The sequence below is a fragment of the Canis lupus genome, chromosome 4 (assembly GCF_048164855.1).
Source record: "Canis lupus baileyi chromosome 4, mCanLup2.hap1, whole genome shotgun sequence".
Taxonomy (NCBI): Eukaryota; Metazoa; Chordata; class Mammalia; order Carnivora; family Canidae; genus Canis; species Canis lupus.
Genome location: NC_132841.1, coordinates 74,950,368 through 74,963,271, shown reverse-complemented (window position 1 = coordinate 74,963,271; position 12,904 = coordinate 74,950,368). Strand labels below are relative to the sequence as shown.

Sequence of the window (12,904 nt, the reverse complement as noted above, 5' to 3'; positions counted from 1 at the left end):
ACATCAAAAACAATTTTAAACTTCTGGTATCCAAGCAGTAAAACCGGCATTGGCCAGCAACACCATTACACATCTAACAGCTGTAGATGGACTTGCCCACTCGTACAAGTATCTATAGGTTTATACTCGTCCTGCCACCATCTAGATATTAGCACCGTTTTTCAATAGCACCATTCTGCTGAAGGGGTAGGTAATTCAAGGGAGCTACGGGACACTGTGCTCCTGGTGAGTAGTAACTGTGCTGGGCCTGCGCATGAGTCTAATATGCTGCTCCTTACATGAAGGCCACATCCCTGCCTTCCCCCCTGTCAAGAGCTGGTTCTGAAGACTTCTTCCCCTTGAGGCCCACCCACCCACCCATCCTTGCTGTCTGGGTTCAGTTTATGTAGATGCCTCCCCTTAGAAACTAGGATATTTGCCTTGTATTTGAGACCACAGCCTCCTGATAGGTGGTGAGAACATCAAGAACAAGCACTTGCATGTTCATTTTACTGTTTTGGACTCTCCTGACTTACCTGCTCCCCCTTCAAAAGTAACTATTGGGAGTACTGGGGAGTAGGTCATGTTTATCTCACTTTTGAGTTGTTTTTTTTTTCTTTCTCAAGACTAGAAGTTTGTATCAAGTTCTTGTACTTAATGAATTTTACCTGGTCCTCTGAAATATTTAAATCTTGAGCTCCATTCTCATCCTAGGGGTAGGTGGGGAGGTATTGTAGCCACGGACCTGGCTATGGCAGCTGTTTGTGTAAACGCCCAGCAGTGGAAAGACAGTTGGACCTCTGAGTTGACTCAGGCAGGGAACATGCTGGAGAGGAAAAGTCAGACAGGAAGACTCATCTGTTCTTCTCCAAAGGAAAGGTATTTGGCAGGAAACTGGGAAGAATAAAGGTTCATGTTTCTTTTCTTATACCAGAAGAAACTGATTTCTATTCATTTCCTCTTTAAGAGTTTTTCATGGAAATTATCCTTGAGTCATAAATGTCTTCCATGTAATTAAGCTAAATCCCTTACCCTTACTAAATCCTACAGCTTCTGATGATTTCCTCTTATTCTTGTGTCTCTAAGTAGGCACAGGAATCTAAACAGTCCAGATACCGCATCTATAGGGACTGAGTGATATAGCCAGCACTCTCTCTCCCTGCCCCAGTTGAGTACTGGCTGAAGAAAGTGGCCCTCTGCCTGGGGGAATTAAAGGAATGTTCCTGAAAGCTTTCCCATGACATTGACATATGAAACAGCAGCTTCCTCAAGTAGGGAGGGAAAAAAAGGATGATTTCACAAAGGTAAATGGATACAATTATTTGTTCCCTGGATACATGTGGTTCTAGTTCCTGATACTCCTGAGGCAGTCTGGGAAAAATCTGGTGCCTTTGTTTTTATTTTTAAGGGGGAAAAGACATCATGTCACTGACTTACCTAATTTGGCACCTTTCCCCAGGAGCCCATCCCAGGAGTTGCCTGAACCTCCTGGATATCTCACCTGCCTATCAAGGAGCAGCAGGCACTTCAGTCCCATGCCTTTTACAAGGGCATTTTGTGACTAAAAAACACAGTGAATTTTGTTTTCAGCCAAAGTTGGGCCCAAAAAACCTCAGTGAAGTGGTCCCTGGGGCTATAACGTGGGAGAGTCAGTCAGTGGGCTGCTGCATTCCGTGGTGCGGGGTGACTTCCTTCAGACTTAGAATCCTTTGGGGTTTTTGAGCGACTGTGGCTTTCTTGGCCTTCGGGTGTGGACGATGCGGGTCTGGGAACAGGAGAGGCAGCACTGAGCCCTCACAGTGGGCACAGAGCATTTCTTCATGGATTTTAGTGTTTGGCAGAAACTGGCTGATAAGTTGTCCTTGGTGCAAAGTAAATCTGTGGAAGGAGAGAAAAATAAGAAACACCAAACAAAAAACAAAGATTATCCTTTGTAAGTGAATGAGCACAATCTCTATTAATGGAAGATGTTATATGTCTCCCAAGGAAGCCTTCATAATAGTTCATAGTAGCTGACATCCACTGAACACTGATTATGTATCAGAAACTGTGCAAAGTACTTGTGCTAAACTGAATTAGCGGTCACAATTCTTCACTCCTGTGTCACAGTGTTATAGACGTCCCCACCCTTGCCATGGCTGCCTGATGGGTAGTGAATACTTCTCCACTGCTTGACTTTGGCTTCAGCTTAATACTTGCTCTGGACAATGTGATATTAGTAGACATGATCCCTATGGGGCCTTGGGAGATGCAGGAGGATGAGCCGGCCCTGATGAGCTTCTGCTGTCATCATGAGAAGGACCTGGTTCATGCAGCTAGTGGGCCACAGAGGATGGGAGACACATGGAGTGAACCTAGACTGAACTTACAGCTGGCAGCCAAGGCCAACCAAGGCCAAGCCAGATTAGCTGAACCTTAGCTGACCTGCAGGCGCTGAGTAAAATCCCCATGGTTATAGTTTTGAGGCCTTTAGTTTAGAGGTGTTTGGTTCTGCAGTATTGTCATGTGATAGTTGAATGCAATGTTTCACATGCATTGCTCCACTTAATCTTCCCAGCAGCACCATCAGGTAACTATGAGCCTTTCTTTCCATTATACAAACGAGGACTGCAAAGCCTACAGAAGTTAAAAATCTGCACAATGTTACCCAGCTGGTAAGTGGCATAGCCGGAGCTAAACAGAGACAGTTTTGGCTCTAAAGCTTACGCTTTTATCAATCATATCATTCAAAGCACCAAACAATATAACCCAGCTAGCCAACTAACCAATGTATTCTGAGCAGAGCTCAGCCGAGCAAAAGATTCAGATACATAAAATGTCATCACGGCTCTCCAGGAATGTACCATGTAGGTGAAAGCATAAAGATCCACAGGTAATTCCACAGTAAGCGTTCAGTTAGCTACCTGGCTTCTAACCCTTGTTCTATTCTGACAGCTCTAAGCAGGTAAGTCCCTCGTGTTTTTCCTTTGGCCCTGATTTCCTTATACGTGATGCAGGGAGTTTCTCAGGGGCCACCAACACCCACATTCTAGGGGTGGTACTCAGACTGGACTGGTTCACGTGCTCCTGGCCTGGAAGAAATTCAACAAGGTCCCCAAGAGCTGATTTTTCTTCTCTATAGTGAAATGGCTTCAAATTTTGCCTGAGTGCCTCTCAGAGCTCTCCGGTTGCCTTTCTTTCTTCTTTACAGAGAAGATTTGAATAATTTTGAAGAAAATCTTCTTCACAAACAGGCTGCTGTCCTTTGTAAATAGGACTGTCAGTAAAAGTAGAAATTGAGGTAATATTCCCTTTATGCAAAAACTGTGATAGTATTATTTCCTCTTTATGCTTTTGTTCCCCTTCAGGTCATGAAGGAAAAAAAACCCAAAGAGCAAAAAAACCCAAAACCTTTTTATCTCCCCATGGCTCATCATTCCCTTGACTCCATCTTGTTTTTTGTTTTGTTTTGTTTTGTTTTGTGAAGAAATAAATGTCTTCTGCTAGCTATCAGAATTCTATTTTGTTTGCATGTTTTAATGGCACTTGGGAATCGGTAACACACAATGTTCCTCAAACCCCAAAAGCCTTCACTGCTGATTCTTTTCTTCAGGCCTCTTCTTAAGCCTATTATAAAATTCAATCTCTCCTAAAATCCCACAGGAAATTTTCTTAGGTGCTCTGTTTCAGAAGGAGTACATGTTTCAGCCAAAGATTCCTATCATGGAGTAGGAATTTGGGCCCTTCATCTCCCATAGCTCCACCAGAGTGGTTGGCATCCTCCGTGGGGTCTGGACCATGCATCATGTGTGCTGCTGTTCAGAACAAGGCAAGGATTCCTTTCTAGGCTCCTGGCTTTGGAATAGGTCTGCTCCAGTTTCTTAGCCAGCATCTCCTGAAGCCCTTGTGGATGGTGGCTGGAAGAGGTGCATCTGGCATGGCTCTCTGTCCCATGTCCTCTCTGCCACGAGTATGTGAGTGCTCTGGGGCTACTTCAGGAAAGGAAGGAGGGAGGAAGTGTGAAAGCTCAGCTTGCATCCCATATCTTCACGAAGCTTCTTTCGGCCATGCTGGCTCACATGGATCCCTTCTGTCTCAGGCTCTTAACTTGCGTTATTACTGTAATATTTGCTCAAACATGGTACTATGTTCTATCTTGAACTGCTCTGTAAGTGGTAATGTGAGCCTTTTCTGCTAAGGCTTGAGTATGATCTCTCAAGGGTGTCTACCATTCTAAAAAGGGCTTCTTCCTAGAGACTCCCAAAGCCCTAACCTGTTGTGGGCTGAACTGCATCCTTTAAAGTTTAAGTGTCCCCAATCACTGGTACATGCAAATGGGACCTTATATGGAAATATTTCTTTGAAGGTGTAATAATGATATAAATTAAAATGAGGTCCTACCAGAATAGGGTGGGCCCTTAATCCAACATGACTAGTGTCTTTATGAGAAGAGGAGGAGAGACAAGTACACACAGTGAAGAGAAAGCCATGGAAGACACTGACATCAGAAGGAAACTGGCCATGTGATGACAGAGGCAGAGACTGAAGTTACTCAGCTACAAGCCAAGGAAAACCAGGGATTGTTAGCAACCACCAGAAGCTAAGACAGAGAGCATGGCCCTATCGTGACTTTGATTGTGAACTTCTGGCCTCCAGAACTGTGAGAATACATTACTGTTGTTTTAAGTTATTTATCTCTTGGTAGTCTGTTATGGTGGCCCTGGGAAGATAATGCACCTCTTCCCCTATGACAGTGATAATAACAGAAATACAACATATTAAGCCCTTATCATATACATACCAGGCAATGTACTTCATATACACTATCTCATTTGATCCACGTAGAAATGTACTTGTAGGTATAGCTATTCTTTTAAAAACTGAGGGTTCCGGAAAGGCTTAGTAATTGGCCCAGCATCACATAGCTGGTATGCAGATGGTGGCTGGGATTTGAATGTTGCTTCAGTGCCTCTAAAACTCTGCCACCAAGAGAATGAAGCTCTTGTACTGGTTACTGAGGGTCACAAGAGACCCAAGAGAGGGTCACATGGACAGATCTTCCTTGAAGAGAACATCTTCCTTTGCTCAACACACAGCCCTCAATTGTCAGGTTAGGTTGACACCTACGGGGTGGACAGAGGCTCAACGACGCCTGGTGTTCTTGCCTGGTCTTGGGAACCATGAGATCATGAGCCCTGGTTTTCAAGGGTCCTTGGAGTCCGGCGAGCATGCTGGGTCCTGGGGTCCTCCCGTTTGAGGACTTGTAGGAAGAGCAGAGGATAGTGGTGGCCTAAATTGGGAGCTTGTGTTCCAGGCCCATGTTTAGCAGCTCATTTAGACGATGACCATGAGCCCAACGTTGTGGCATGGCTTAACTGCACAGTTCTCTTTATTAGTATAAAACAATGAAGGCTTGTTGTGTTCATCAGCAGACTGGATCCCAGCCGAAGCCCACATAATGCTTATAATTAGGGGCGACTTGGAGAGGAGATCCCAATTTGTCTCTGCCGGTTCAACAGAAATCAAACTTAGAAATTTAAAGGGACAGTTATAAGCTTGTTTCTTTGTTGTCAGCTGTGTCTAGGTTGAAAGGGTAATATTTTGCCCACAAAAGAAAGTTGAACAACAATTTCAGTATTGCTGACAAATACAGTTTCTCTAAGAGTTTGGGTTCCTCAAGGCCAGGGGCTGTATCACACTCATTTCTGTATCCTCAGCTTTCAGCACTTGTCTGAGACATATCTTGTGATCCCTTATATTTGTTGAATAAATGAAAACCTGAAATCTTATTTATCTGGAAGAAGATTTCTGAGTAGAGAGTTTGCTGACTCAAATGTTCATTTGTACCAACTCTGGTTCTAGGTACTGTCTTTATTACTCTCCTTATTCTTTTTCTTGCCTTCTCTACCCTTTATTCCTTAAATGAAAACAAAACAGAACAGAATAACCCAGGAATGGTGTGCATGAGTTTTGCCTTTGTTTTTTAATCATGATGAATGCAATGACTAGAATATACTGATACTCAGTAAGTATTTCTGAAAATATTTTTTTAACCTACTTAGGGTTTTACAGTCTACTACAGAAATGGTAGTTCTGATTTAGAATTTAAATCATTAGTAATTTAGTTGGCATCTAAAGGAAGTAAAATGGCCCAGAGGAAAGCAAACCTGACGTGGAATTCGTATCTGATCTTATGAGAGGGACACAGGGCATATGTTAACTGTGATGGGGGGATGGCTGACAAGATCCAGACACTGAATGATTTATTTTCAAAGCATTTTAGAGGGCACAGGTGTAAGGGTGGCTGGTCAGTTTTTAAAACCAGGGAATTTCTTGAAGCTGCTCTTCATGTTGTTTCTATATGAGTAAGCATGGCTTTGCCTTCAAGAGAAGCTAGTAATTAACTTTTGTTGCCTTGGTAATTGTGAGTGAGTGCAATTCATTGCTATTTACATCCATTGCCAGCCAACTGTTAGTCATCATCTTCTCAGTTGTGAGATTTCAAGATAAAAAATGTCATTTAACCTGGTTTTGATTATTGAAGATTGCACTGTCCAGCACAGTTAGGACCACCTACGTAGAATTTAAAAATAACAGCCCATAGCACTGGACATGGTCAACCAAGACTATATTGCTGCTTCAGTTATAAAAAAATCAACACAACATAGATGGGTTCTACAGCCTTAACATTTTAAAAAACGTGGTTATCATAGAAGGTGATGACATGACATGAAAGGAAGAGGGTCTCAAATTGGCTTCTTGATCTAGAACAGGGGGCTTCTCAAATACCCAAGTCACCTGGGTATCGCATTCAGATGCAGATTCTGATTCAGTAGGTCTAGGATGAGGCCTGAGATCCTACATTTCTAATAAGCTCCCAGGTGATGCCAAGGCAGCCAGTCCAGGTGCCACCACTACTTTGAGTAGCTAGAGTCCAGAAAACTAAAAATTAATCACAATTCTGAAAATGAGCCCTAGGTAGTAGCTTTTTTTGAGTTTCTGTGTGTGTGTGTGTTTTGAGTTTCATGTAAGGTCAACAATAGCCACTCTCAAATGCAATTTGGTCAAGAAAGAAGTTGCACATAACAATCACATCTAAAGCATTTTCTCCCTCAGTGTATTGCATTCAGAATTTCCAGCTTAGCTCACCCGCCTAGCCTCCCCATCCATGTACAAAACCAATCACAGGGCATTCCTACCTAAATGATTCATAGGCCCATCAACAAACATGTCCCAAACAGAACTCACTTCCCTTCTTCATTCCTAAACCCACTCCTGGGCGTCCTGTCTCAGTGAACTGTAGCCTCCTCTACTCAGCTGCCCAAGTCAGAAATCTGGGCTCATCTTCCCTCCTCTTCCCTCAGGAACAGAGTCTTGCCAAGTCTCCCTGTCTGATAGCTCTTGAATCTACTTCCTTCTCCGTATCTGTGCACCTACCACCCTAGCTCATATCACATCATCTCTGGCTTGGGGGACAGCTGCAGTCTCCAAAGTGGGCTCCCTTGTCTGTCTTCCACGTGGCAGCCAGCATGACTTTCTCATGTTCTCACCCCTATCTGGAATACTTCAATGCTCCTTCTGCGCTGGGAACAAAGTCCAAACTCCTCGGCATGCATCCCAAGCTCCAGCTTTCCCCTCCAGCCCTACCATTCCTAACTCCCCATGACCTTCATACTTGAGTTGGACTCCTGTGCCATGACCTTGTATCCTTCCTGAATATTGCAGAAATGGAAACCCTGTCCAGGAACCTCCTGCTTGAGCCATCTACTCATCCTTCACTTCCTCTGCAGGCCTTCCCTGCTCTCTCCAGTTTATGGTCAATGCCCTTTCCAAGAGCTCTTGTAACATCCTTCCCTCCCTCGTCAGTGTCACTGGGTTGCAGCTTTGTTCCTTGTTTGACCTTATGTTTACATGTAGTCAGTCAGTGCCCAGCAAGTATCTGCTGATTAAGTGCATGACTTGTCAACAAGCAACCTCTAGGGAAAGTCTTCTCAGGTTGTGAACTCTGTTGGCAGTCTCCATTGAATGCCAGCCCTCTCAGTTCTTGGAAGGAGGTGAGGAAGAGAGTAACGGACCACAGGCTTCACTATCTCTCATCTTTAAGAATCTTCAGAAAAAGGCTACCACCTGTACCACCAGAATGCTGGTTTTTCAAGAGTTTTTCGCATAGCTGATGATGTCTACTAGTTGGTTCTTTAATTGGGGCAGAGTAAATTCAGCTTGACCCTCTAAATCCCAATTTGGGGACTATATCTACAAGAGGCATTCTCCACTCTGTAACAGATGTAAGTCAACTATCAAAAAATTCTCTCTCCCTGCCTGAAAACTTTCTCTCTCTTTTTAATTTTAAAAACTCACATGTCGGGATCCCTGGGTGGCGCAGCGGTTTGGCGCCTGCCTTTGGCCCAGGGCGTGATCCTGGAGACCCAGGATCGAATCCCATGTCGGGCTCCCGGTGCATGGAGCCTGCTTCTCCCTCTGCCTGTGTCTCTGCTTCTCTCTCTCTCTGTGACTATCATAAATAATTAATAAAAATTAAAAAAAACCTCACATGTCAATGAGGCCTCAAATACCAGTGGAATGGCCATTAGAATTCATGCTTCAACCTATTCATAAACAGATAAGAAAACCGTAGTCTACTGAAATGAAGTAAGTTGCCTAAAGAAGGTAACTGAACTGGTTTGTTGACGGATATTTTTTTCTTTTCAAGTGCACTTAATACCTGCTATTTAAAAATTTCACAACAACTTTTGCAGGCTTGTGTTATTATTCTCCTTATCTCCAAAAGGAGAAAGGCTCAGAGCATTAAATAACTTGCCAAGGTCACATAGATAGAAAGAGGCTGCTGCGGGTTACACACGCATTGCTGTGTGATTCCAAAGCTGGATTCCTTCTACCCCCAAGGAAGGGCATGTGAGGAGAAGGAGACTGGCTTGGCACTCTGGCTCTGCAATCAGCCCACCCTGTATTCATGAACAGGCCACTTAACCTTTCCAGGCTGTACAGTACAACGCACTTAAAATGATGAAGGTGACCGTAGATCATTCAAATTAGGATGCTTCCTGAAGGTGGAAGTTGAATGTAGCAGACAGCAGTCATGTTCCTCTGTTCAAGTCTCCCTCCTCAGATTTGCTGGTCCATTTTCAGGTGTCACCCCCTCCCCCTCATCCCTCTAAGTCCCACCATCCCTATTCTTTAGCCTCTAATACTCAGAGACCCTGGCCCTTTTGGAGAACTGCCCACATAGCCTACTGGAGCTGGCTTGTCTGTCCATGTAGAGAGCTTTTAACACCTGCAAATTCACTTCCCGGGGTAGCCCTTTACAGATGGCTATAAAGTGTGGGAGTGTGGGAGTGTGGAAGTCCAGCCCCCAGGCCTCAGGAGCTGATGGCTCTGACACAGAACTTACACCCCGGAGCTCTCCTGTGGGAGCAGACTGAAGCAGCAGCCTGGTGGTGCCTTCGCCCTCTTCTGTCTTGTTTCCCCTATTCCCTTTATGGTTTTCTTTGGGAGCATTTCTGAAATGAATCCCTTGCACACAAATTTGCACTTCAGAGCTATTTCTGTGGAACCTGATCTAAGACAGTGGTGGTGCTGCATTGATAGAGAAGGCTGTTCATTACTTGATTGGTTTCCTGAGAAAGTCTGGAGCATCTCTCAGAAGTCTTAGAAAAAGCAGAAGTGATTCTCATCTGCATAGGATGACATCAGTGTGAATGTGCTTTGAGATAGGAAAATGGATGAGATAGTCCTTCAAGGAATTACTGTCAAACCTCTCCAAATTGATAGCTTGCTTTGAGTGGAGATGGCTGGCCTCTTCCACATCAAGATCCCTGGCTCAAAAAAGGGATGAAAACTATCCACAATCAATTCATGCAGGACACCTTATGCATGAAAAGCCCTCTCCCCACTGGGCAATGTCATTCACCCACCAGGACTCTTCTCACAGGCCTGCTGGCCGCATTTTTGGAATTCCGGAGGTCTGGGTTCGTGATCACACCGGCATCTGTCTTCAGTTGCATTGTCCTCTGAGGAGACACAATGAACAGTCCTCTTCTGAAAGCCACCTCCACAGGAAGCAGTGCACTGAAAGAGAGGGGTGCACGGAGAGTCACCAATCTTCCCCAGGACCGCCACAGGAACTCCAGCAGAGCATCTCTAATGTCACTGTGGTCAAATAGGGGAAAGTCTCGATTATCAGAGATCATTTTGAAGGAGCCCAAGAAGAAAGCACTACTAATTTGGAGATGTGAATTCAGGAGGAGTCGATATACTGACTGTTGAATTTGGCTGGATGTTGAATTTGGCTTAATTTACTATTGGGCTCTCTGAAGAATGTGGACAAAGGTTGAATACAAGCAAAATAGAACAAAATTTCGTATCTAGGCCCCGGTGCCTCAGAAATCCAGTTTCTCTGAACTAGTTTTGATTTGGGGCTGAAAATCAGACCTGAGGAAAGAGAAATGGGAGAGGAAAACCATGGAAGAATGGAGAGAGAATTTGGAACGGGCCCAGCTCGACTACGTGTGGCCTCAAGCCACATAGATTACACTGCAATGTCCTGAAGTGGCTGCCGGGAAGCAGAAGGGAAGTTCTCTGGCCTGTGAAAGCAGCTTATGATTCCTGAGGATGTAAGAACATGTGTCTGAGTTTACGACATATACTTTAAAAAAATTCTTTTAATTGTATATATCTATAAAACATAAAATTCACATAAAATTCACCATTTTAACCATTTTTTTTAACCATCCACAGCCTTAAGTGCATTCTCACTGTTGTGCAATCATCACCTCTATCCATCTCTAGAACTTTTTTCATATCTCAAAATTGAAACTCTGTACCCATCAAATAAGAGTGCCCCATCTCCCACCTACCCACCCCTACCTCCTGGCAACCACCATTATATTTTTTGTCTCTATGAATTTGACTCTTGCAGATACCTCATATAAGTGGAATCATACAATATTTGTCCTTTGGCCCTTGTGTATTCAATTAGCATAATGTCTTCAAGGTTCCTCCTCATTATAGCATGCACCAGAAATTCTTTTAAGGTGCAATAATATTCCATTGTACGTTTATACCACACTTCGTTTATCCATTCATCTGTCGATGGATACTTGGGTTGCTTCCATATTTCAGCTATTGTGGACAGATACTCTAATGATTAACATTTATATCATGTTTTATTACTTTTAGTTTTATCTTTCTTATATAATCAAAATCTCCCAGAGGGCAGAAACCAGTAAGAAATAGCTACTGAGATGATCCCAAATAAATAAAAGTGCGCAACAGAGGACAGTGGCAAGAACAAAGGAACTTAATCAAGCCAGAATTTGATAAAGAGTACTGGACCAAGATTCCAGAGATGGGCTTTTCCACTTACTGCATATTGTCCTAGATCATTCACTCAACCTCTCTCTTTTTCTGTAAAATAACGTTGTTAGATAATGAACAAATGATTTCCTTTCCTGCTTTCTGCTTATAAGGGTTTAATGATCCTGGATGTTGAAGTCCTTCTACTACTCTTGGGCAGGGAAGATTAAGATGAAAGAACTAATTCCAAGCCAAGCACAAAAATAAGCAAAGAAGTCACTGCTCCTGCATTTATTAGTCAATTAAAATGACTCGTGATAAAAAGAAGTAAGTAAAGTATTTTACTTTATTTTATAAAATAAGTGACTTGTGATAAAGAAGATGCATGAATTTGTGTTGTAGTTAATTGGAGGATTAAGTAGGAAGCACAGTGGCTGACTTGGGTTTTGTTAATAGTAGTAATACTGTGAGTTTGGGGTTTGTTAATGCTCAGTTTCACTTCTTTGGAACCAGTAACAATAAGGAATCTTTGTGCAGAATTGAGCTCCCCAAAACAGAAATGGGGCTGATAACCTCCCAGCTAAGGTGCTAAGGTTACTGAGCAACTGAATTGATCATACCTTAAGCTAAGCTCCACACTAGTCTCATTCAGTTCTGGATGCCCTGTCAAGAGACCAAGGGTTCTCTTCAGTGGGACGCTATAAAACTCTGTTGTTGCTACCACTCAACCAACATGGATGGAATAGAAAAATATGAAGAGGTGGAACCATAGATGTTTTAGAGCTAATGCAAGCATCTTCACTGAATAATTTTCTTGGACTTACTATTGATATATGGTAGCACAGTTCTAAGTGCACAGGAGATATCCTTGAGTTCAATCCTGGTAACAACCATGTAGAGTCAGATTTTTTTTTCTGCTTTTGCTGATGTAGAAACAGGTCCTCCTCTCTCCTGACTTTCCTTTTTCTTATAGCATTTAATGGGCGTGGGAGACTCATGTTCTCCAAATCTGGAAAATTTTCTTCTATCAATTCTTTGCCTCATTTATTTTTTTTTTAAGTTTTTTTTTTTTAATTTATTAATGACAGAGAGAGAGAGAAACAGCAGAGACACAGGCAGAGGGAGAAACAGGCTCCATGCAGGGAGCCTGATATGGGACTCGATCCCAGGTCTCCAGGATCAGGCCCTGGGCTGAAGGTGGCGCTAAACTGCTAAGCCACCAGGGCTGCCCTGACTGCCTCATTTCTATTCCATCTCCATTCTCTTTTTCTGGAATCTTATTTCGATGTTGTATCTCCTGGTCTGATCCTCTACTTACCTTTTATCATAAATTCTTTTTGTCTTTGTCCTCCTTTTCTTGAGAGATTTCTCCACATTATTTTCCCATTCCTACTTACTTTTTTACTTTTGCTATTATAAAAACTCTTAGGTTCTTCTTATATTCTTTTTATATAGCTGCACTAGGAAGCTATGTCATGGATACTATATAGTCTCTTGTTTCTCTGAAGAGATTACTCATAGTTTTTTGGGGAGGGTGAGTTCGATGTTTCTTTAAAGGTCTCTATTCCTTGGAGTTTCTTTTGTTCTGTTTGTTATTTTGTCCCTGGTGTGATAGATTTTCTCGAATGTCCAG

The 12,904-nt window shown here is 43.0% G+C and overlaps 1 protein-coding gene across 1 annotated transcript in view; it reads right to left on the bottom strand.

The window, feature by feature from the left end:
• Positions 1-521: 521 nt before the first annotated feature.
• LOC140631431 (A disintegrin and metalloproteinase with thrombospondin motifs 12-like) overlaps positions 522-12,904 on the bottom strand; it is a 34,992-nt gene continuing 22,609 nt past the window's right edge. The window contains exons 5-6 of the mRNA XM_072822838.1: positions 9,891-10,044; positions 522-1,857 (exon numbers count right to left, since the gene is read on the bottom strand). Of these exons, the coding sequence (XP_072678939.1) occupies positions 1,679-1,857; positions 9,891-10,044 (333 nt within the window). The 3' untranslated portion in view covers positions 522-1,678. The remainder of the gene's footprint in view (positions 1,858-9,890; positions 10,045-12,904) is intronic.